We start from the raw sequence: 25974 nt of genomic DNA on the forward strand, positions 1-25974 counted from the left end.
TGGTTCATCACTCAAAACCCCAATCATGGGTAAGACTGCTGACCTGACTGCTGTCCAGAAGGCCACTATTGACACCCTCAAGCAAGAGGGTAAGACACAGAAAGACATTTCTGAACGAATAGGCTGTTCCCAGAGTGCTGTATCAAGGCACCTCAGTGGAAAGTCTGTGGGAAGGAAAAAGTGTGGCAGAAAACAAAACAAATTCTGCATGTCATTCGGAAATCAAGGTGCCAGAGTCTGGAGGAAGACTGGGGAGAAGGAAATGCCAAAATGCCAGAAGTCCAGTATCAAGTACCCACAGTCAGTGATGGTCTGGGGTGCTGTGTCAGCTGCTGGTGTTGGTCCACTGTGTTTTATCAAGGGCAGGGTCAATGCAGCTAGCTATCAGGAGATTTTGGAGCACTTCATGCTTCCATCTGCTGAAAAGCTTTATGGAGATGAAGATTTCATTTTTCAGCACGACCTGGCACCTGCTCACAGTGCCAAAACCACTGGTAAATGGTTTACTGACCATGGTATCACTTTGCTCAATTGGCCTGCCAACTCTCCTGACCTGAACCCCATAGAGAATCTGTGGGATATTGTGAAGAGAACGTTGAGAGACTCAAGACCCAACACTCTGGATGAGCTAAAGGCCGCTATCGAAGCATCCTGGGCCTCCATAAGACCTCAGCAGTGCCACAGGCTGATTGCCTCCATGCCACGCCGCATTGAAGCAGTCATTTCTGCAAAAGGATTCCCGACCAAGTATTGAGTGCATAACTGTACATGATTATTTGAAGGTTGACGTTGTTTGTATTAAAAACACTTTTCTTTTATTGGTCGGATGAAATATGCTAATTTTGTGAGATAGGAATTTTGGGTTTTCATATTAAGACAATAAAAGACCTGAAATATTTCAGTTAGTGTGCAATAAATCTAAAATATATAAATGTTAAATTTTCATCATTACATTATGGAAAATAATGAACTTTATCACAATATGCTAATATTTTGAGAAGGACCTGTATATTATTAAAATGAGGGCAGAAAGTATATCCACTGATAAGGGAAACAACTTCTCCACCAGTTGATACGTCAGAGTACTGCTGTAAAGACATGATACTGTCTTCCCCTCATTAATTCTTGGCATTTGAATGTATTTACTATCATTTTAATATCAATACATCTTATTTTGTGCATTGTTTAAAGTCCACAGTGAAAGTCCAGCTAAAAAAACTAAACAAAAAGAGGTCTGTGTCAAACCAGAGCACTTCTGGTGGAAGACAACTGAACCGAGGAAGCTGGAAGAGCTTCTCCAACAATGAAGCAATGAAACGTGCCCTGGTGCCATCTCATCAATGTAGAAAAATGTCTTGCTCCTCTTCATCGTTAGTCATCAGCAGCCGAATCGTCACATTTATCTCCGTTCTGCTGAAGCAATGGCAGCTGAAGCTCTGAACCTTTACTGCTGAGCTGTCGAACAGAAGGAGCCTTGTCTGATGGGAAGAAACATGGGTAATAAGCACTTCAGAAAGCCTTCCTGGTCTCAAAATACTTTTTGATTCATAAGGATGTGGGAATTAATGTGTATATAAATACAATTAAGCCCAAAATTATTCATATCCCTGGCAGGATTAGATTTCTAATTATGTTTACAGAACCAAAGAGTGTTTTTGATGATAGGTATCAAGATTGAAAAAAAAAGTACTTTATTTTAAGAGAAAAAAATACTTTATATATTTATTTCATTACAATGACATTTTATAACTAATTTAGACCATTTTAATAATAAATGGAAAATATTCACTGATTTTATAGCAATCAATCTCTTGCTGACCAGCTTTTTCCATGTTTTCATTGATATTTTGACCATTTATCTTTGATTCTAAGCTTCAAGTTTTTGACGTTGGAGGGCTTCTTGCCATTACACTAATCTTTAACTCTCACCCCAGATTCTTTATCAGAAAAAGGTCAGAAATCTGGCTACTCCAAAATGTTAATTAAATTCAATCAGAAGAAACGTGTTGGTAAAATTAAAAGCTTAGTTTAAAACTAAATCTTCCAGTTAACAGAATCTGATCATCTCACAGGCACAGTCTTCTAACTTTAGCCTGGTTTTTAGCCTGAATAAACCATTTAATTGCAAGGCTGTACTTGTTAAAGTACACAAACAGGAAAGAATATTTCATTTATTGACCCAAACATACAACATTTTAATAAAACAACAGGTAACATGCTGTTTCAGATTACTAGCACTGGGGCTTTTTTTCTAGGTGGCCTAATAAGATCTGACAAACAGAATAAACTGCATGAAATTGGAACAATGATGAGAAGTGCTAGCTTTAGAGCTTGGGATGTTTTGTAGATGCTGTATGCTGCTGTGGTTGTGTGGAGGTAACTGACTACACCCTTTCAGTTTGTGTCAGAGCCTGGCTGTAAATATCAGACGAGCTAAAAGCCAAAAGTAATTTGATCAGGAAAAAAATACAATAAATAAAAATCTAGTTGATGCCATGGGTCTTGTAAACACTCTGGAATTGATTGTGGGGATGCAGTGGGACAATCGGGCTGCTCCAGCATCCTTCACTGAAGCTAGGCATGGAAGGTAACGTCTGTTTTCTACTTACTTTTGGAATAGTATGTTTTGAGGCCCACGTGTAAAGAACTCCCACAGACACACACTGCGAATCCCAACCAGTTCAGCTTGCTCATTCTGTCTCCCCTCAGATTTGTTGCCAAAAACAGCGTACACACCTCCTACAGGGAGCACAAAGCAACGAATGCAAATCTGTTCCATTACAGCTAAAGGTCAAAAACAACAGTAAGTCAGGATAAGAGAAAATAGCAGCACTGCTGCATCTTTTAGCTTACTTTGACTGATGGATGCACTATTAAACATTAAGGATCTAATTGGGAATGTTAATCCTAAAGTCAGGGTATTTGGAGTCAGTGTGTTGGCCAGGTTTCAATTTAGCTAGATCAATAACAGGCGATAAACACACAAACTGTTCCAGAAAAGTTCAGCGAGTGTTTCACACTGAACTGTCTGGAGATGATGTATAGCTAAGCATCAAATGAGGTAGCGGCATCAGCTGATGAGATTATTCTTTTAAATTTGACACTGGAAGAAATTTCAAAACAGCAAACCATACACAGAGTACCTTAAATATTCCTGATATTGACAATGTGAGGCTGGAGGTTCTAGAGACGAGGAGAAACTCAGAAAAACCCAACCCGAAGGCCAGTGTGCCGCCTATGCTCAGCGTCAGGAGGGAATATAGGAGAGGGGAGAGATTTGTCACCCGGAATAACTTCTCTGAGGCACTCAGACTCAGCGCTGCAGAGAGAGGACACAATTGGAAAGATGGGTGAAAGAGACAATATTTACAGGATCTAGATAGAATGCTAGGAATATATGCAGAGGTTTTCCATTGGTTGATTAAAAAAGGCAGGTTCTGTTATATTTCCTGTGGTTAAACCTGTTTATATATATTTTTTTTAAAAGGTGCAACTCTAAACTTCATCGTTGCTGGGAACAGCTGAACGTCTCTGGTAAATGGATGTTTTACCACTTTGCTCGCGGATTTAGAAATTTTTACTGGGTTGTAACATTTAAAGATTGCGGTGGGCTGTTTCAACATGGGACCTTGGCCCCAAGGAATCATTCAAACTGCTCATTCTCAACAGTTTTCTTTAAAAAGTAATTTTTTAGGAATCCTCAGCAAAATAAAATCGCAATCTACCTTTTTTAAAGATCTACTGATCCATGGTGTTTTGTTACATTGGGATGAAGATGGACAGTTTCTATTAGTAAAGAAATATCAGCAAGATAAAACTGAGTCACAGGAACAAGCTGATTAGGCAGGTAATGTAAATGTAATCAAAATGGGTGTATTAACTCAGAAAAGCTAAACGGTTTGAAAAAAAGACAAAGCCTCTGATCACAACAGGATTGTTACTTTGTCCTTTTCAATGTACAGATATCTAAAACCTGCCTACGTAGAGCTGTGTTCACAATAATAGCTCATCAGCATCACTATCCAGATCAAGCCCTGTTTTTGATTAAAATTCCATTTATACATGGTAAATCCTTTCCTGGTAGGCATACTGTATAAGAAAAACAGTATTGGAGAGGGGAAAATATATAAAAATGGGAGAAGATGATTGGCTGCTCAGCTAAAACGATCTTGAATGTTTTAAAGGGTTGAAAAACAACCAAAACAGCAAAGAACCTAGCTAATGATCAGGTCCAGGGTGATGAAAGGTCTACAGTTACCTATGGGTACTGCAGCGATTAGAAGATGCCCATGTGAAGGCAAGCTATCAGAAAGAAGCCCCAATATAGTGCCATTGTGGGGCTATGGAGGTAATGTCCTTGAAAGGGATGTTTCACCAGACAACCTAATAAGCGAGCAGCATCTTGGTTCCACATCAATGAGATGAGGGTTATGGAGAAGTCAGCCCAATGTCTGGACCTCAATCCAACAAACATGTGGGGGTGACATCAAACCTTTCGTTTCTGAGACAAAACCAAGACATTCCCAGTAGTTGTTGGATGTAGATCAATGGTCCTGGGCTGGAATAGCTGTTCACAGCTGCCAGAAGTTGGTCAACTACAGGTCCTTCTCAAAATATTAGTATATTGTGATAAAGTTCATTATTTTCCATAATATCATGATGAAAATTTAACATTCATATATTTTAGATTCATTGCACACTAACTGAAATATTTCAGGTCTTTTATTGTCTTAATACGGATGATTGTGGCATACAGCTCATGAAAACCCAAAATTCCTATCTCACAAAATTAGCATATTTCATCTGACCAATAAAAGAAAAGTGTTTTTAATACAAAAAACGTCAACCTTCAAATAATCATGTACAGTTATGCACTCAATACTTGGTCGGGAATCCTTTTGCAGAAATGACTGCTTCAATGCGGCGTGGCATGGAGGCAATCAGCCTGTGGCACTGCTGAGGTCTTATGGAGGCCCAGGATGCTTCGATAGCGGCCTTTAGCTCATCCAGAGTGTTGGGTCTTGAGTCTCTCAACGTTCTCTTCACAATATCCCACAGATTCTCTATGGGGTTCAGGTCAGGAGAGTTGGCAGGCCAATTGAGCACAGTGATACCATGGTCAGTAAACCATTTACCAGTGGTTTTGGCACTGTGAGCAGATGCCAGGTCGTGCTGAAAAATGAAATCTTCATCTCCATAAAGCTTTTCAGCAGATGGAAGCATGAAGTGCTCCAAAATCTCCTGATAGCTAGCTGCATTGACCCTGCCCTTGATAAAACACAGTGGACCAACACCAGCAGCTGACACGGCACCCCAGACCATCACTGACTGTGGGTACTTGACACTGGACTTCTGGCATTTTGGCATTTCCTTCTCCCCAGTCTTCCTCCAGACTCTGGCACCTTGATTTCCGAATGACATGCAGAATTTGCTTTCATCCGAAAAAAAGTACTTTGGACCACTGAGCAACAGTCCAGTGCTGCTTCTCTGTAGCCCAGGTCTGGGGAATGCGGCACCTGTAGCCCATTTCCTGCACACGCCTGTGCACGGTGGCTCTGGATGTTTCTACTCCAGACTCAGTCCACTGCTTCCGCAGGTCCCCCAAGGTCTGGAATCGGCCCTTCTCCACAATCTTCCTCAGGGTCCGGTCACCTCTTCTCGTTGTGCAGCGTTTTCTGCCACACTTTTTCCTTCCCACAGACTTCCCACTGAGGTGCCTTGATACAGCACTCTGGGAACAGCCTATTCGTTCAGAAATTTCTTTCTGTGTCTTACCCTCTTGCTTGAGGGTGTCAATAGTGGCCTTCTGGACAGCAGTCAGGTCGGCAGTCTTACCCATGATTGGGGTTTTGAGTGATGAACCAGGCTGGGAGTTTTAAAGGCCTCAGGAATCTTTTGCAGGTGTTTAGAGTTAACTCGTTGATTCAGATGATTAGGTTCATAGCTCGTTTAGAGACCCTTTTAATGATATGCTAATTTTGTGAGATAGGAATTTTGGGTTTTCATGAGCTGTATGCCAAAATCATCCGTATTAAGACGATAAAAGACCTGAAATATTTCAGTTAGTGTGCAATGAATCTAAAATATATGAATGTTAAATTTTCATCATGACATTATGGAAAATAATGAACTTTATCACAATAAGCTAATATTTTGAGAAGGACCTGTATAAGGGGTGGGTCACCTAATGAAAGGGAAGGGGTCTGAACTGGACTGAAAAAATGGAGACTTACTCCCCCCTCAAACTTAAAGCAGTGCCTCATGTTGATGACACTTTGGGTCAGCATCAGATTTCACTGTCCTTCGGCATGAGCATAATAATATCTATTTCTTTTTGTGACAGTGAGCCAAGAAAAGGTTAACATTAGGCAGTGACTCTTTCAGCACCCACGGTTAAAAAAAAACAGCATCTAAAGTTTAAAAAAATTCCAGATATCTACTTTCATGTTGATATATCCATTCTTCCATTGTCTATACCCGCTCGTCCTTGCAGGGTCACAGGGCGTCTGGCGCCTATCTCCAGTGGTCCAAAGTACTTTTTTCGGATGAAAGCAAATTCTGCTTGTCATTTGGAAATCAAGGTGCCAGAGTCTGGAGGAAGACTGGGGAGAAGGAAATGCCAAAATGCCAGAAGTCCAGTGTCAAGTACCCACTGTCAGTGATGGTCTGGGGTGCCGTGTCAGCTGCTGGTGTTGGTCCACTGTGTTTTATCAAGGGCAGGGTCAATGCAGCTAGCTATCAGGAGATTTTGGAGCACTTCATGCTTCCATCTGCTGAAAAGCTTTATGGAGATGAAGATTTCATTTTTCACCACGACCTGACACCTGCTCACAGTGCCAAAACCACTGGTAAATGGTTTACTGACCAACACTCTGGATGAGCTAAAGGCCGCTATCAAAGCATCCTGGGCCTCCATAAGACCTCAGCAGTGCCACAGGCTGATTGCCTCCATGCCACGCCGCATTGAAGCAGTCATTTCTGCCAAAGGATTCCCGACCAAGTATTGAGTGCATAACTGTACATGATTATTTGAAGGTTGACGTTTTTTGTATTAAAAACACTTTTCTTTTATTGGTCGGATGAAATATGCTAATTTTGTGAGATAGGAATTTTGGGTTTTCATGAGCTGTATGTCACAATCATCCGTATTAAGACAATAAAAGACCTGAAATATTTCAGTTAGTGTGCAATGAATCTAAAATATATGAATGTTAAATTTTCATCATGACATTATGGAAAATAATTAACTTTATCACAATATACTAATATTTTGAGAAGGACCTGTATATGCAGTCTGAGTTTGTAAAGAAAGGGGCAGACAGTGCTGTTACTGAACAACCCAATATTCTTTTTTCCTCACTTCCTGTAGATTGAGAACAAATTTGATACATTTTTCCTCACTGTTTTGCTTAAGAATAGAATGGACTGTTTTCCCAAAGCATCCACAGGCATGGACAAAAAAACTTATTAAAAAGTATTTTAGCTTTTTTTTTTTTTTTTTATAAACACACTGCTATTATTTTGACCCTAACTGTGTATTTTTAAAAGGCAAAAATCTGTTGATGCATCTTTCTCACTAAACTAGTTTCACTCCTGATTTTTTATAATCCTCTAGATTTTAACAAAAGAATGAGTTTATTTTAGACCCACTGCAGTTAGCTATAGAACATGAGGGGGTCCAGCACATGTTGCTGCTGCGTTACTGAGTTTACTCATTTTTAAAGGATGTGTGTTAGTATTGGTGCAGTAAATCATCATAAGGTTGGGTAAAAACCTTGCTAAACTATACTCACCTTCATTATAGAGGAAAAGCGGAAAAAGGCCAAGAAACATGAGAGGTTGGAGGTGGAACATGGTGTCGATGGGATTCTGAAGGCCTAAAGATAAGAAAAACATGAAAGCAACCTCAGCTAACTTGGTCTGCATCCTCAGCACTGCAGTATTCATTTATATCATGGATGCAACAGAGAAGGACAAAACTGCATGTTCTGGATATTTAAAAGCAAAGTCCTGAAGTGAGAGGAATGTCAAAGCAAAACATGTAGCAACAGAGACAAAGACCAACTCCACAAACTAAATATTCAGTTTCATACGGAAAATGACTCAAGACTGACCCAGCTCTGCTTTCTGCATGAGGACCTGAGTGAGGGTCCAGCGGATTCCTCCAATGAAGGAGGCCAACAGCACCATGATGAAGCCCTTCATGTTGAACTGGGTCGATTCGAATGTAAACATAAAGAGTCCGCTGGAGATCAGCAGGACGACGAGAATCAGGAAGGGATTCTGGTTTAAAATGAGAAAGAAGGAACAGACTGTGATGAGATTAGGATTTCTGTGTCTCACGAATGTTTTGATGACTTTGTCTTTCATTTTTCAAAGATATGTGTCAATACCTCAAACAACACTTGGCTCGTATGGACCTAGAATCTTTGTGTTTGTGGTTACTAGAGTGCTTTTTTACACAAGATCATATTCTGGTTTGAACAAACTGAACTTCTGTTTCCTAAAGAGAAAGGATTGTGAAAGAAAGAGGAATTGTAAGGATTATTTTAATTCAAAAACATAAAACACAAGACTACAGGGGTTGGACAATGAAACTAAAACACCTGGTTTTAGACCACAATAATTTATTATTATGGTGTAGGGCCTCCTTTTGCGGCCAATACAGCATCAATTCATCTTGGGAATGACATATACAAGTCCTGCACAGTGGTCAGAAGGATTTTAAGCCATTCTTCTTGCAGGATAGTGGCCAGGTCACTACGTGATACTGGTGGAGGAAAACGTTTCCTGACTCGCTCCTCCAAAACACCCCAAAGTGGCTCAATAATATTTAGATCTGGTGACTGTGCAGGCCATGGAAGATGTTCAACTTCAATTTCATGTTCATCAAACCAATCTTTCACCAGTCTTGCTGTGTGTATTGGTGCATTGTCATCCTGATACACGGCACCGCCTTCAGGATACAATGTTTGAACCATTGGATGTACATGGTCCTCAAGAATGGTTTGGTAGTCCTTGGCAGTGATGTGCCCATCTAGAACAAGTATTGGGCCAAGGGAATGCCATGATATGGCAGCCCAAACCATCACTGATCCACCCCCATGCTTCACTCTGGGCATGCAACAGTCTGGGTGGTACGCTTCTTTGGGGCTTCTCCACACCGTAACTCTCCCGGATGTGGGGAAAACAGTAAAGGTGGACTCATCAGAGAACAATACATGTTTCACATTGTCCACAGCCCAAGATTTGTGCTCCTTGAACCATTGAAACCGACGTTTGGCATTGGCTTGAGTGATCAAAGGTTTGGCTATAGCAGCCCGGCCGTGTATATTGACCCTGTGGAGCTCCCGACGGACAGTTCTGGTGGAAACAGGAGAGTTGAGGTGCACATTTAATTCTGCCGTGATTTGGGCAGCTGTGGTTTTATGTTTTTTGGATACAATCTGGGTTAGCACCCGAACATCCCTTTCAGACAGCTTCCTCTTGCATCCATAGTTAATCCTGTTGGATGTGGTTCGTCCTTCTTGGTGGTATGCTGACATTACCCTGGATACCGTGGCTCTTGATACATCACAAAGACTTCCTGTCTTGGTCACAGATGCGCCAGCAAGACGTGCACCAACAATTTGTCCTCTTTTGAACTCTGGTATGTCACCATAATGTTGTGTGCATTTCAATATTTTGAGCAAAACTGTGCTCTTACCCTGCTAATTGAACCTTCACACTCTGCTCTTACTGGTGCAATGTGCAATCAATGAAGACTGGCTACCAGGCTGGTCCAATTTAGCCATGAAACCTCCCACACTAAAATGACAGGTGTTTCAGTTTTATTGTCCAACCCCTGTATATGTACATAAACGATGTTTAGTTATCTGTTTATTGCAAGCCACATGGTTATTGCAACATTCGCTATTAAACAGTTTTAGAACTAAGTTTGAAAACTAATTTGTTCTCATTTCCAAATTTCAAAATACACATTGGTTCTCAAACATATATAACACTGAGTGGTAATATTGCACCATTTTATTCATTATGGTTTTCAACCATTTTTATTGGTTCCCTTGTTCCTTCATTTGTACATAGTTCATTAGTTTTCTTTAGTCCTTCATTTTGCTTGGTAGCTTTAGTTTAATTGTTCTAGTAAATTAAAGAGTTTGTTAACTGAAATATGTTTTACTTTGACTTTAATTGTTTCTGTTAAAAAATTCTTACATTTTAAGGAAACGTTTTTGTGAATTTTTGTCATTTGTTTTTGCTGTTCAAGAATGCTAGTGCTCAACTCACTCCTTCATCTATTGCCCTAGTATTACCGCCATATTGGGCGGCTATTCCCAGGACAATACTTGACAGACTGAATGGTTATTTAATTAAATATTGAATAATTTAAGCATCCTGACTGCACAACACTACAAATTTGACATCAATGAGAGAAATACTATAGGAGTTTTGTAATTTTAGAATGTCACAAATTATCGTTTTGCTCCACCATCAGCGGTACGTTTGGGACAAAAGTAAAAGCGCACCAAAAAAAGGTGTGGCTTGTAAAGCAGCATTTGTGACTCAGCAGCAGATTTGTACAGTTGTATTCACTGATTTGTATTTGTTAAAAGAAAGCAAACATGATAAAAAAAAAAAACGGTTTAATACAGGTGTGTAACAGTTTTGCACTATTTGTTTTGCATCAACTGGAGCAAAACTGTGAATGTAAGAGATTTTTGATGTCTGACTCACAGAATACCATTTGTGTACTTGTACTTCTACAGTTACAAAACTCCTCATTCACTATGCAACTTCAAATTTACAGTTACACTGCTCAATGAATAGTGTTGCCCTAGATTTACCTCTATACTGTGACCTCTGTAAAGCATTTTCTGTACTGAAACAAAAGTACATGACAGGAGTCTGAGGGCTTTTCCTTCAACATCACTACCAACCTGACTCCTGTTTGTGAAGCAAACACATCCCTAAATATTCCAAATGCGATACATTTTCTGTAAAGCTGTTGAGCTGCTTAGTGACAGCACAAAGGAGATAAAAATGAATGAAAAGCTTTTCCTCTTGTCATTCTTCATGTTTATTTTAAGCTGATTATAGAATAAATGTAGCCAAAACTATTTGCATCAGTTTCAAAGTCAAAGAATCTTTGCTCACCGGCTCCTCTAGTTTGAACACCAGGGAGAAAAATAGGATGAACAGCACTGCTGAGGACTTGGTCATGGTGTACCTTTAACCATAAAAAAATAAAGTTCAGGACAGAACATTATAACAGTTTATATAAAGAGTCTGTGATGCTCTTCTTTACCAACTTACAAACTGATGGTGATGAAGAGGAAGCTCCAGTTGGAAAGCCCAATATCCAGTGCTGTTGCCAAGGCTGTGGAGAAAATAATATATATAGTTCACTACGTTTGTGAAGGTACAAGTCAAATGAGCTACATGCAGATACGGTATGTGTGGCCACAACACAGATAATGTACGTGGAGATAGAGAGCCAACATACATGAATATAACATTATTTTCTACTGATTATAATTCTTAACAATAATCTTAAAGATTTAAATAAACCATTTCACACAACACAAACCTACAGTGCCCTATTAAAGTAATTATACTTGACGTTTTCACATTTTCTCCCATTACAACCTCAAACTTCAATGTTATATAATAAGATTTTATGTAACAAACCAGTACAAAGTGCGTTTGCCACAGGTCATGCTATTATTAGTGGATAACTAACACCACACATCCCTCTGCACACACGCTCTCCAACGAAGAACACAGTGGTGGCAGCATCACGATGAGGGGATGCTGTTCTTCGACAGGGACAAGGAAGCTGGAAAATGTTGATGGGAAGATGGATGGAGCTAAACAAAGGGTAAACCTAAAAGAAAACCTGTTAGATGCTGCAAAGATTTCAGACTGGGCCGGAGACTCACGTTTGAATAGGAAACGGCCCTAAATTTACAAGCAGATCTACAGTGGAAAGGTTTAGATCGAAGCATTTAAACCAGGGACAGGTAAAGTCATTGTGTCAGACCAGATCACAGTTAAACCGCAGAAAGCTACCCACTCCCCTGTGCTGTCAACACTGTACACCAGTGAATCACTAGAAGTGATTTATGTAGAACAGTTAAACGTAACACTTGCTGTAATTTCACAAAGCTTTAAAGCGTCATCTCTGCTAGCAAATTAGTTTAGCCTTACCACAAAGAATCAGTAAAACAGGAAATTCTCTAAAGCAGCATGTGATGTGCGGTGGTAGAACGAGGAACTTTGACATGCAACCTAAATCTTGGTGCTTCCCACTCTGCAGACGGCTGATTTTTTTTCCTTTATCTTTTTTGTCCTCCGAGTATCATGTGTGATGTAATTTAACATTGATTTTGGTCAAAGTTCACTGAAAAAAAATCTGTGAGCATGATAAGGACTGGCCCTCAGTACCTTGTTCTCAGAATGAGGGTCAAAACATTTTAAAGTCCAAAAGTAACAAGAACCTGCCTGTTGGGGCCACTTTACGGAGGTAGTCTCTCCAGCTCAGAATAATGCGGGGTTTCCCTGTCCAGCACTGCATGGCCTGCCGCGTCAGAGCCGACAGACAGAAGTTGATAGCAAGATGAACCAGGGTCATGAACAGGGGGTAGTGGAAGTCCTGAATGAAACAGAAGCAGACAGGATCAACAGGAATGGCTCAGTTAACAGAGGTGAATTCCTCCTCACATCTGTGAGAAACACTGAAGACCCCTGAGGCTGAAAGACAAGGTTCCTATGCAGTGCCCATTTTAAATTTCCAGACTTTTCTGGCCTCACATTTCCAGTTTCCGGGGATTTTTAGGCTATTTTTCACATACAAAGATAAATATTTGCAATAGTTTTAGAAGTCACACACAATAAGCTTGTGTAGATATTTATGTTATCCTGTGAGCCCGATTTTTTTAACTGTATTTTAATCATATCTAAGTTTTCAATAGTATGATAACTTCAAATAAACATTTAAACCATAAAAAGCAACAATTACACAAACCACTGCTAAAATAAATTATATTTCTTATAATTAATTTTATCTGTGATCTTTGGCAAAAATATACCAGCATAACCAGCTAAGTTCAGTAAAGCGATTTTCAAGTGCCTAGTCTTCAGAGTGGTATACATTTATGCCATAATAGAAATATAACAAGCTCATATTAGGTCGGTGAGTTAATGACTATCTTCTCAGGTAGCTGGCCTGCAGTCAGCTGCTTAACAGACATGTCACTTCTAGATTGCCCGCTGTAGTTTTAAAACAGATTCTCCACATTTGTGGCTGGAAATTATTTACAAATAGCTAAATGTCACTTTCTTGTAAGCCAGATGACCGGCAGTGTGCAGCTACAGGTGGGCGAGGAGACAAGCTGTGCTTCATAGAGCTGGAGAAGACGCCAAATACAAAGACAAATACAGGTTGTAGAAGAGCATCGAGATTTAACGTTGTTTCTTACCTTCATCAGCCATTTGTTATAGAAGGTGATGCCTATGGAGAAGACATAGTAGAGGAGAACCAGTCCAATAGTGCGAAGACCACGGAGGAGAAACTGGACCGGCCACGCCATACAGAACCGCTAATGTAGATAGACTGCCATCTCCAAACAAACTCCAGACCCACCCATACCTGTTCACTGTCACTGTGGCGATCTGGGTTTAGAGGAAATAAAGGACAAAAATGTGGCGCAGCACTGTAAGCTGAAGTTTAACAATGCTGTTAGCACTAGCTGTCTGCCAATCACGGAAGATCCACCCCTTAACAGTCCGCCGGCGCGTGACCCGGACAGAAAGATTGGGCTGTAAAGGAGGAGTTCTATTCTCCGAGCAAAACTTTCGCCAGAGTAACACAAGATTCCGTAGCCGTAACACTTTGTAACTCCAGATGGCGCTGTTAAGAAGCTGGGCAGAAATACAGCTATCCACATATTCTGATGGCTGTTGTCACATAATAGCAATGTAACTTTAAGATACTAATAATCAGATCAAACTATCCTGTGTCACACACTATTTATTCCAACCTCTCATCTCAGTGGTGTGGTGTTATATATATATATATATATATATATATATAAATGAGATAGTATGTTCACATTTTCTGATAACGGCTATCTGAATGTGTAACCATGGGTATTTCTACCCAGCTTCCTAAAGGTACCCCCTGCAGTCCCAAAATCTGATGCTCACAACTCCTGCGTTGCGTCGAGCCGAATTCAGCTAGACCCAACCCCCGTTGGTGTGAGGTGTTACTTTAATGTCAGTAAGGAACTGTCAGAGGACTTTATTATAGCAGAGATCATATGACATGACTACATATGGTTTGCAGAATCACTGCGTCTATTAATAATTCAGATATCATTTTGGTGTAGGATGTGAAACAATCATTTTGTGTTTACACTACCTACAAAGTCGAAGTTCTTTTACGTCGCCCTGGAACTAGCAGGTCATCCGGCGTGTAAATGATGCGTAGACATTGCAATAGTCCAACTCATTTTACCGCTGTTTGTGTTGACAACATGAACTGTTAGACATTGACTAAACGTTTTAGTACTCGGTGACGCACTCAGACATCATTTTCTATTAAAGGAACATGAGTTCAAGCAGTATGCGCACCACCACCAGGTTAAAGCCATGAAAGCAACAGTTCACAAACACTTACCATCTATTGTGTGGCAACAACGCAGAGTTTCTTCTTCTTTGGCCAGACAGTGTAGACGACTTCTTTTTCTTCTTCTTTAGTTTTTCTTGGCGGTTTTCATACAAATGTTTCGCATTACCGCCATCTACTGGATAATACACTTATCACATTTCTAAAGATTTCTTGTAGTCTTTTAACAAGACCAATAGACTTCAAAAACGAAATTTCTTCGCTCCCTTCAACTTTACCTAACATAAAGTATACACCCTTATGCCTCAGCTCCCCAGTTCTTCGCAATACCATGATTAATATTCTCCTCTGACTCATATTTCCTACATCCCATAAACACATTCTGTCGCCATTCAACACTACACCAATTACAAAAACCAGCAGGATGGTTGAGTAGACTGCTGCTCCCTCATTTCATATTATGTCATAATTGGATCGTTCAACCACTGGTAGATTTTCGTCTTTTTTTTACTGTCTCTGAATTCAGAATTACTCTAAATTCCTTAAATTCCTTCAATGATTTATTTATTTGGGTTTCTTGCCTAGTGCAAAAGCCAAAGATCTCAACTTCATTTGCACAATTAATATGTACAATAAATCAATATCATAGAGTAACTAGTGATATCCCTGTTCTATTTATACTCCTAGTTAAGAATAATGTAAATAAACCAAGTTAATTTACCAAATATTTATATTGATGAATTAGATTTGCTTAATAAAAAATGTAACATCATATTTTTAAGACAACATCTTACAAAAATAATATACCCTGACCTTGTAAAAATAACTTAATGACAGAAGTAAAAATGGCTTTAAGGACACAATTTCAACTTTTTCTTATACACACTTAATATATAAATGTACATTTCCAAAACTTAATGCTAATATATTTTTTTAATTGTAATTTATTTTAATTTTTAACTAACAAAACCCTGTTAAAAAAAAATCATGGTTATTTTATTTTAATAGATGTACATATGCTAAATCTAAAACACTGTGAACCATTTTTTCAAAAATAACTTCATATGTTAAGGTATTCACTTAAAACAAGTAAGAAGCCCCAAGCCAAAAAACTTGTATCAGTTGCTTTTTCTACTTTTATTTGTTTAGTAATGTTTTTTATTTTTGTAGTTGTTTTTTTCCCTTTTTTCCATAACTTCTCTCTTGTGGACACTTTAGTATAACTATAAGTTTGAGGTATGATAAAAAAAAAAAAGTATCATCTTAATTCTATATTTGTTTTAGAAATTGAGTTTGTTATTCTCTGTTCAAATAAAGTTGTTAAAAAAAGAATTTATTTGCCTACACTCCAGTCCAACAGGTGGCGGTAATGTACTCAGAAGATGTTTAAAAGCGGCCTATAATACACAAGCAGGAAATAGGAATTCAGACACTCTACAGGCTGTTGTTGTTGTGGGCTTGCTCTTCAGTTCACCAAGGCAGCTATGTAAGCGCTTTTATATGTTTGAGATTTTGGTTTTATAAGGTTAAATGACGTTAAACCACTATGCTTGTGCATATTTCTAGATTAATGGCGGACGAGGAGGACGAGCCGGGCTTCGAGGAGGAGCTGGATGATGGTTCCGGCGGGGTAGACGCCGCTGGCCACGGCAGAAGGAAGAGACTCTTCTCTAAGGAGCTCCGTTGCATGATGTACGGCTTCGGCGACGACCAGAACCCGTACACGGAGTCCGTGGACATCTTGGAGGACCTGGTGATCGAGTTCATCACGGAGATGACCCATAAAGCCATGTCCATCGGGCGGCAGGGACGCGTCCAGGTGGAGGACATCGTTTTTTTGATTCGCAAGGATCCCAGAAAGTTCGCCCGTGTCAAAGATCTGCTGACCATGAACGAGGAGCTGAAGAGAGCCCGGAAAGCTTTCGACGAAGCCAATTATGGCTCTTAGTGGTCACAGATATGGACACATGATGCTGATACATCCAAGAGAAGGAGCGTTTCTTTTTGGTTAAAGCTTCAGTAGTTCATGACTGTTTGTTTTTATATTAGTTTGTTCAACTTGACTTCCTAAACTCTGTTTTTCAGTGGCTTGCAATCATAGATCAATAATAGGCAATGCCAAAGTCTCCCAACAATTTTCCATATTATTGTATCTGAAACTGCTTAAATAAAGTAAACTGCAATTTGTTATAATTGACTAGTTTTTGTACAACAGAACCAAGTAGACATAAGCAGCAATAGTTATGTCTGCAAGGTACAAAACAAATGAACATTCAATTCATGCCAATCATCCAGCAAAGCATTTACGCTGCCTGCACCTATCCAGTACTCTGTAACACTGGTTGGAATCTATGTGAAGCTTAATAAGATTTCCAGAAAGGGAAAAAAAAAATCCTTTTCTTCTGGGTACAAAAGCTACACAGTCTGGGGGTTAGAGTTGTTGCTGCTCAGCAAGAAGATCCTGAGTTAAAATCTTTACAGGAGCCAAGACAACAACCATTGCTGATGGTTTGTAGCTGCTTTGATGCTTCAGTACCTGGATCTTTAGTCATAAGTGATAAAAGCATGTATCCTGTTCTTGTGTCGTAAGCTTAAACATACCGAAGTAATGAACCTGGACAAAAATCTAAAACACACCAGAAAGTGCACCTCTGGCAGGCTCACAACATTTGGGTTTTGTAGTGGCCTTAGATCTAAGATGCTGTAGTTTGACCATAACAGCAATGTAAGAGACTCATTACTGGTCATTGCATTAATCACTTGATGGCAGTTGTTCCCACAAGAGTGGCGTGACCAGGTAATACGTTTAGGGGACAATTACTTTTTCACATATGACTAGGTTGGTTTGGGTAGCTTGTTTCTCATTAAGAAATGAAATCCACATTTCAAAACTATGTTGTTTTTTTTTCTCATTTCATCTATGAAATTAAAATTAGTTTGAAAAATTTTGGTGCAACAAAAAGAGGAACTATTAATATTTCACAGCAGTGCATATACAAGGATAAAAGCAGCACTAGACCAAGAGAGGAATACAAGGCTGAATGCATATGCCTGGGTGACCGTCAGCAAATCAGTCCATGTTACTGGATTTTGGCTCTACCAGCCTTTTCCAGAGGAGTTGGATGAACTTTTATATTTTAATGTGGTAAAATTCAAACATGACCTTGTTCTTCTCCACGACCGAGTCAGACAGATTTTTCTTATTTTGGATTGTTAGAAATCCGGTTAGTGTTTGGGACATTCAGGTTTCTTACAGATTTTTTTAAAACTGAAAAACAGTGTTTTAGTGTCAGTCATTTTCTACCACTTATTCCATAGTGGGTCACAGGGGAGCTGGTGCCTATCTCCAGCAGTCTATGGGTGAGAGGCAGGGTACACCCTGGACAGGTCGCCAGTCCATCACAGGGCAACACACAAACAACCATGCACACACTCATTCATACAGGTCCTTCTCAAAATATTAGCATATTGTGATAACGTTCATTATTTTCCACAATGTCATGATGAAAATTTAACATTCATATATTTTAGATTCATTGCACACTAACTGAAATATTTCAGGTATTTTATTGTCTTAATACGGATGATAGTGGCCTTTAGCTCATCCAGAGTGTTGGGTCTTGAGTCTCTCAACGTTCTCTTCACAATATCCCACAGATTCTCTATGGGGTTCAGGTCAGGAGAGTTGGCAGGCCAATTGAGCACAGTGATACCATGGTCAGTAAACCATTTACCAGTGGTTTTGGCACTGTGAGCAGGTGCCAGGTCGTGCTGAAAAATGAAATCTTCATCTCCATAAAGCTTTTCAGCAGATGGAAGCATGAAGTGCTCCAAAATCTCCTGATAGCTAGCTGCATTGACCCTGCCCTTGATAAAACACAGTGGACCAACACCAGCAGCTGACACGGCACCCCAGACCATCACTGACTGTGGGTACTTGACACTGGACTTCTGGCATTTTGGCATTTCCTTCTCCCCAGTCTTCCTCCAGACTCTGGCACCTTGATTTCCGAATGACATGCAGAATTTGCTTTGTTTTCTGCCACACTTTTTCCTTCCCACAGACTTCCCACTGAGGTGCCTTGATACAGCACTCTGGGAACAGCCTATTCGTTCAGAAATGTCTTTCTGTGTCTTACCCTCTTGCTTGAGGGTGTCAATAGTGGCCTTCTGGACAGCAGTCAGGTCGGCAGTCTTACCCATGATTGGGGTTTTGAGTGATGAACCAGGCTGGGAGTTTTAAAGGCCTCAGGAATCTTTTGCAGGTGTTTAGAGTTAACTCGTTGATTCAGATGATTAGGTTCATAGCTCGTTTAGAGACCCTTTTAATAATATGCTAATTTTGTGAGATAGGAATTTTGGGTTTTCATGAGCTGTATGACAAAATCATCCGTATTAAGACAATAAAAGACCTGAAATATTTCAGTTAGTGTGCAATGAATCTAAAATATATGAATGTTAAATTTTAATCATGACATTATGGAAAATAATGAACTTTATCACAATATGCTAATATTTTGAGAAGGACCTGTACACCTAAGGGCAATTTTAAATTAACCAATTAACCTAACAGGCATGTCTTTGGACTGTGGGAGGAAGCCGGAGTACCCGGTGAGAACCCACGCATGCACGGGAAAACATGCAAACTCCATGCAGAAAGACCCCCAGCCAGGAATTGAACTGAGGACCTTCTTGCTGCAAGGCAACAGTGCTACCAACTGCACCACCGTGCAGCCTGTGTTTTAGTGTGTTTAAAAATAAATATAAAAGACACCACTGCTGACCTGTCCTCTGAAAAGGGACATTGTTTTAAAAATGTAGTGACATTTTTAACAATTTCTTAAAAGGTTCAAAGTATTTAAACTGAGGTTAGCCTGCAAGGTCACAGCTAGGAATTGTGGACATTAAACTTGGACACTGCTGAAACCATTTAGTTTCCTTGGCCAGTGCACACTGGGATGAATGAAAGCCCATTTTTGCCAGTCTGATGAAAAAAAAAAACACCTTGTATCTCATTAATATGACTTAGCTATCTTATTAAGGGATAGCTAAGTCATAATTATGAGATAGAGTGGCAGACTCATCAGAGTGGCAGAAATGGGCTTCCATAGGGATGAACACAAATTCTGAAATTGACAAAAATAAAGAAACAAAAAGATTTTATTTAAATTCCTAAAAACAAAACTTTTTTTTTTACACAGACCATAATTATGACAGACCAACTACAAGTGAGCATGTGTTAGTTCATTTATTCTGTTCAAGCAAGTTACTTCTTTGCACAGTAAAGTGTTTGAATTCATTGGTCTATGCAGCAGGTAACAGGCTGCCTATCTCTCTAGACTATATCTAGATCGCAGCTTTACCAGCAGAGAGGAGAGGTTGGGGGGATGTGGGGGGTCGTCATACATGCAGCAGATGGTGTTTGGAGACAATCTCCTCACTGCAACTTTGCTGTCCACTCACAGGATACAGCATCAGCACAGTAAATATGATAAAACTGTCTGCATTTATCAGCAAGTCAGGGGTTAATGTAGCCCAGCTAGCGACCTCCCCCAACGAGGTGTCCTAGCTGTCTGTTGAGGATGTCTGCAAGGATGGAGAAGGAGGCAGTGAACCAGGTGGACAATGGGGACAATGTGTCATTGGCGGTTTTTTTGTGGGTCATTGAAAAAGAGGAAGGGTAGAGCGTGGTGCAGATTTATTCAGAAAGAGTTTTCACAGGAGGTTGGAGGAATGTCCATGAGTCCTATTTATTTTACTGCACGTTCTCCATCATCTTGAGGAATTCTGGAAAAGAGAAATTGGATAGAAAAAAATTACCCAATAGGATCACTAGCAGTTAAAGTCCGAAAGCTACAGGTTATTCATTTAATCCAAATGCTGAGTTTATGGTGCTGGGACAGAGATTGGATGTTGGGTCAAGAGCTGTGACCCAGTTTGTTGAGACAAAGAAGACACTAGAAGAAGCCTTAATATTTTTTACAGACCGCAATTTTGAATTTTACAACAAACTGATCAGACTTTACTGAACCTTTTCAACTGGATGAAGTAAGAAATGAGAAGATGGTAAAGTAATTCTGTGTAATTATGTTAATGTAAGTGGGCTGAGTTTAGTTCACACTAGAAAACCAGTTTATTCTCGTAAGACAACATTAACCTTTTACCTGCCGTGTAGCTAGCGCAAGCTAGTGATATCAGGCTTAACAAGGTTTAAGTAGGTATAAAACATACCTTTGAAAAAGTCAAAATTTTTGTAATAAATGCGCTTTTTACTGGTCTGATGTAATATTCTAATCAAAATGTCATGTTTTCATTAGCTTTAGGTGGAAAATCATCATAATTAACTGAAAAAAGGCTTGAAAACCTCCAACTGTGTTCTTAATCTATAAAATGTGTTTCATTTAGTTAACTGAGTTACTACAAAAACTAACCATCCATCCATCCGTCCGTCCGTCCGTCCGTCCATCCATCCATCCATCCTTCCTTCCATCCATCCATCCATCCATCCATCCATCTATCCATCCATCCATCCATCCATCCATCCATCCATCCATCCACACATGCACAGGGAGAAATTTACTTTTCAATAATATTTTAATTTATTGAATAGGTCTCTCTATGAAGACATCAATGAAAACATTACAAGATATTTGTCCATGGAATCAAGCCTATATATAAAAACCTATATAAGAAAAATAAGTTGCTGTTTTAAGATAATTTTCTCTATATCTCACAATAACAAAATGTAATTTCTTGTGAAACTGAAATATTTGCCTAGGATAAATGCGTTGTTTTGGAGCTCAAAAGTAGTGTTATTCTTCCATCCTATTGGTTAAATCCTTCAATATCTCTATGATTTTGTTTCCGCTTCTACGGAGCATTGTACATCATTACTGACCTCATCAACAAACCAATATAGTCATCTTGTGAACTCAGAAGCAGAACATTTTAACCCAAGCAATATCGTGTTATCACAGGAAATGGATTTTGTTATTCTAAAGTAGTGAGAAAATATTTTCATATCTTGAGAAAATGTGTTAACCAGACATTTTTATCGTTATTTAAAAAACACCTCCTAAAATGTTCATAGCTATGATGGCTGCCTGACATTAGACACTCTAACACATTGTTTTGGTGGAAAACCCAATGGGATCAAACCTGTAACCCAAACATTATTGTGTTAAATCAACTGCAATATTTTAACCACAATTGAGTTAGTAGAATAACCTAAACTAGGTTATTTTTAACCCATTAGTTTTTAGAGTGTAGTGAGAATCTGTTAATGTTTTTGCATTTAGAATGATGTAAAAGAACAAATTGTTCAAAGATCAATCCCTGGGAGTCTTTTATGTTTACAAATATAATCTCTCCTTTATCATTATTATAACCCACGTACCGTCAAAGTCCAACATGCCGTCGGTGTTTTTGTCTCCATCCTTCATCAGCTCATCAATCTCCTCCTCTGAGATGGACTCCCCGCTGCTGCGGATGATCAGGGCGAACTCCTCCCTGTCAATGTATCCATCACCATTCCTGTGGGAACGCACTTGAAAATTACAGAATTGTAAAAACAAAAATTTTTAAGACAAGATATTGGACTAAAGCAAGACGTTTTGACTCTAATCCAAACTACAGTCGCAATGAACGCACTTGTCGAACACACGGAAGCACTCTGCCAACTCGTCCTCGCTCTTGCCGGCCTGGTCCTCCTTGAGCAGCCTCACCATCATGACCAAGAACTCCTCGAAGTCGATGGTACCGCTCCCTGAAGGTTATCAAGAAGAGAAAATGCCTGATTAGTGTTGTGAGCTCTGTTGGACGCTGATTCTTGCGCAGCGTTTTACGCAAACCCATAAAAAGCCTAAATTAGCCAATATCTGAAAATATCCAATAAGCAGAAAGGGGCCAAGCAGAAATTTAGAAACACCCAAAACAAGACATTTATTACAATCAGTGTGTATTTCTCTCTCTGCCTAAAGGGCAGTTCAATGTTCCTGTGCGTAAAAGGAAAACAGTTTTCACGCACAGCGGATGGCTGCGTCTTTTCCTTTTTCTCACCATCTTCATCGACCTCCTCGATGATTTCATCCAACTCCTCTCTTGTCGGGTTCTGGCCCAGCATCCTCATCACGGTACCCAACTCCTTGGTGCTGATATCACCGCCACCATCGGTGTCGAAGAGGTCGAAGGCGGCTTTGAACTCTGGAGGCAATAAACACAAGAGTCTGTGTGCAGAATTTGCCCGATTTATGTGTTATAATTGAATTACGAATTCTAAGCACTTCATCATCAATGTAGGACATGATGATGTAAGAGCATCATTTCCTTTTATCATTAAAATGCAAGCAACACTGCATGTTGCTATAGTAACCGATTGATTAATCGCCATTTTGCAACTAAGTCTCTCCCCATTTGATTTGCTATCACTAGCATGTGTCTACTGAGAGATTTTATGCACTATAGCCGAGTATTATTCTTTATGTGAACTGATAATTTCATGTACTATAAAGAAATATTTTGGAGGGTATTAGCCATTGGAACAATTACTTTTTCAGTCAAGTATCATAGGTTTGTTTTGCAGTGCATAATGGTTGCTTATTTCTAACAATTATGTGAAGAAGTCCTTTCTAAATATTTTTGACGAGAATTTAACTGAATATTTTAACGTAATCAACAGAAAGACATGTCATTAGACTTGCGATAGAGAAGTTTTTGTGTTGCAACAAGAATAAAGTTTGAATCCAGCTCTAGCTAGTTTAGCCACATTGCTAATGCTAAAGTCTAATTTGCTAGCCAGCTGAGCTTCCTAACCCTGAGTTTGCCAATTAACAGATGTTTCATACCTAAATTCTTATTTTTTTATTTATTTTTTTAACATGAAAGGTCAAACAAGATGAGCAACCTATCTTGATTAATTTAATTCAGTTTAACAAGTAAATGACAAAAATATTTAATGTCATTTAACTCAGTGAAACAATGAGGCCAATTGTTACACCATTGTTATTGGTTTCTAGCGGTTTGTTTTATTAGTTTACTCACCAGACAGCATTTCCTCGCTCAGGTAGGAGCGGGCCTCTTGTTGCGCGTCAGTCTGCAAGAAAACAGGGGTTACTTCACTCCAGGATTCATTATTCGTCTAAAAACCTGTCTTCAGCTAAACTCTGATTCAGTCCACAGCAGTGGAGGAGACTCTAGTTGAAAGCACCAATTTTCCTCACGGTCGGCTCCTACAGCTCCTTTATCACTACTTCTTGGACAGAAGATTATTGATTTACAGAAAAACATCCTTAAACTACATTCTAAATAATAAAAACCATTGGTGCAGAAATGCAGTGAAAAACATTAGAATTCTTGGGTTATCAATACAGTAAAAATGAATTTTAAGCAATAATCAGTTTGAGAGATTTATTTCAGGTTTTATTATCAATAATTTTCATGAGCAGAAAAACGTTCTTCTAAAAGTCGCATGTTGCATCATAAAGCAGCCCTGTCTCAAAAGGGCTTAATGCATCTTGTTGAAAATTAGTCCAGCTATTTCAGGCTCAACACATTAAGCTCCCTTTATATGGCCTGGAGACATCCAATCCCCTGGAATTTGATTCCTAAGCAGAATCTGCACTTTCCCAGTTGACACTCCATCCTGCTCCTCATCAGCAAGCAGTGTTCAGCATTAGGAGTATTTGCAACAGACTAACTTACTAAGTCATAAATGAATCTTTAATAGGTTAGACAGAATTTTGCACAAATGATCAAAATCAGCATTTAGAGAGATAATATTTTATATTTCAATTTGTAAAAGCTTAAACAAGCTATAAAAAAAAATCAAATGTACAGATGAACTTTAGATTGCCACCAGCTGATGAAAGCTGCGTCTCAACAACTAAGCCAAAAAACTTTTAATCCTTCACATTCTTTTATTACTTCATCATTACAACAGAGTTTTAATGTGAGTTACAAACAAATACATGCCTGGTTTACTGATTAACTCTGAACACCTCAGAAAGGTCATGGACAAAATTAATTCCTCTTACCATGTTGATGGATTAGCTTTCCCCACCAAATATTTGATGTAAAAAGAAAAGCCCAAAGGAGTGGTCAATCTGTGTGCACCTCAACAGAGAGACTAGACATCAAGACAAGGTTCAGACACACTTTAAACGGGGGGAGCCAGGCCCCACCCACTGCATCTCACAGGATTCCAGATTTAGTATCCTGAACTTTTAGGGTTCTGGGGCCAGGGCAGGCCAATCACACCTTGGAGATTGCCACTCTAGGTACATGAAGCCCAGCAGCTTGGAGTGTAGCCTGAATAAAAGAAACCTTTTTAGCAATCTGGAAATCTAGGAAAACTGAGGAAAGTGTAAATCTGAGGAGAGGCAAGAGGGCTAGGGGAGGCTTTTCGGGAGAATGAAGAAACAATTATCATATTCCAGCAATAGGGTGATAAGAGTTGATAAGGCACAGACAAACAGAAGGTCTTCTCTCAGAACAGATCTTCTCAGCTGGGATTTCTGTTCAGGCATCGTAAACAAATGACAGTCAACAGGAGAGGCCTCACTGTTGCCCATTCATTTATTTTAGTGGGTTGTTGGTTTTGTGTTGATGAACTTTCAATCTGTGTGTGACACACGTGCTGTGTGCAGGGACCCATCTCCGCAGCTCTGACCCCTCCTTTGCTGTGCCCTGAATAGATGAGAGATTTTCAGCTAAACAGGGGTGCAAAGTGAGCCCCCCGTACATCCGGGTGCTCAGAAGCACAACATGATGCTCCAAGTTTGGCCTCAGTTAGGGGGGAGGGGGTACTTCATATTCTGGACAAACAGATTTTGAGAAGCTGGGCAGTAGGGAAGACAGGGTGGTGGGGGGCTTGCAGGCTATAAACCTTGAAGAAGATCGGCACATTCCCTCAGGGGAACAAACCCATCTGCGCTGTGACTGCTTGTTTTGAGCCTGGCTGCTCTGCCTCTAGGGCTGCTGGTTGAGCCTGTGGGTTCTTTGATCGCTGCGTTAGGAGACTGATTCGGAGCAAAGAACTATACAGCAAACTGGAAGACATTAGTTTGAACCTAGAGTTTATTTCTAATCAGATATAACAGCTTAGAGGTGTTCAATGGGATCAGGGATGATGCACATAAAGGTGAAAGCTCAGTGTGGAGGCTTCTGTTGTATGTGAATGTAGAGAAAAGGTAGATAGGACCAGCTGTTTTTCATTCATAGTGAGCATAATTTAGAAAATTCATGGGCTTGTATTTCATGTGACTGAGATTACCAACTGCGGACGTATGTTAGACAGATAGTTGTGATCAAGGCTAAATGTCCCAGTGAAGGTGGGAAAGATTAGAAAGAGT

At 39.6% G+C, this 25974-nt stretch overlaps 3 protein-coding genes across 5 annotated transcripts; 1 reads left to right on the plus strand and 2 right to left on the minus strand.

The window, feature by feature from the left end:
- Positions 1-1137: 1137 nt before the first annotated feature.
- Positions 1138-14763, minus strand: slc35c2 (solute carrier family 35 member C2). Of its 3 annotated transcripts, none has more exons than XM_047368246.1 (10): positions 14678-14763; positions 13479-13671; positions 12502-12652; positions 11314-11377; positions 11155-11227; positions 8115-8283; positions 7794-7877; positions 3144-3319; positions 2610-2739; positions 1138-1478 (listed from the first exon to the last, which is right to left on the minus strand). In XM_047368246.1, the coding sequence occupies exons 2-10, from the start codon at positions 13587-13589 to the stop codon at positions 1372-1374; spliced, it is 1065 nt and encodes a 354-aa protein (XP_047224202.1). In that variant the 5' UTR covers positions 13590-13671; positions 14678-14763; the 3' UTR covers positions 1138-1371. The 3 variants fall into 3 exon arrangements, with proteins under 3 accessions (XP_047224202.1, XP_047224211.1, XP_047224193.1); XM_047368255.1 differs by lacking the exon at positions 14678-14763 and adding an exon at positions 14424-14665; XM_047368237.1 differs by lacking the exon at positions 14678-14763 and adding an exon at positions 14420-14665.
- Positions 14764-15978: 1215 nt separating this feature from the next.
- taf13 (TATA-box binding protein associated factor 13) lies at positions 15979-16814 on the plus strand. Its single transcript, XM_047368268.1, has 2 exons — positions 15979-16112; positions 16193-16814. Exon 2 carries the CDS (start codon positions 16197-16199, stop codon positions 16572-16574), a length of 378 nt encoding a protein of 125 aa, XP_047224224.1. The 5' UTR covers positions 15979-16112; positions 16193-16196; the 3' UTR covers positions 16575-16814.
- Positions 16815-19855: 3041 nt separating this feature from the next.
- tnnc2.2 (troponin C2, fast skeletal type, tandem duplicate 2) lies at positions 19856-24770 on the minus strand. The gene is made up of 6 exons (XM_047373110.1): positions 24658-24770; positions 23666-23717; positions 22685-22828; positions 22277-22391; positions 22023-22159; positions 19856-20413 (listed from the first exon to the last, which is right to left on the minus strand). The coding sequence occupies exons 1-6, from the start codon at positions 24658-24660 to the stop codon at positions 20382-20384; spliced, it is 483 nt and encodes a 160-aa protein (XP_047229066.1). The 5' UTR covers positions 24661-24770; the 3' UTR covers positions 19856-20381.
- Between the last annotated feature and the right edge of the window lie 1204 nt (positions 24771-25974).

This window comes from Girardinichthys multiradiatus, chromosome 1 (genome assembly GCF_021462225.1).
Source record: "Girardinichthys multiradiatus isolate DD_20200921_A chromosome 1, DD_fGirMul_XY1, whole genome shotgun sequence".
NCBI classification, from domain to species: domain Eukaryota; kingdom Metazoa; phylum Chordata; class Actinopteri; order Cyprinodontiformes; family Goodeidae; genus Girardinichthys; species Girardinichthys multiradiatus.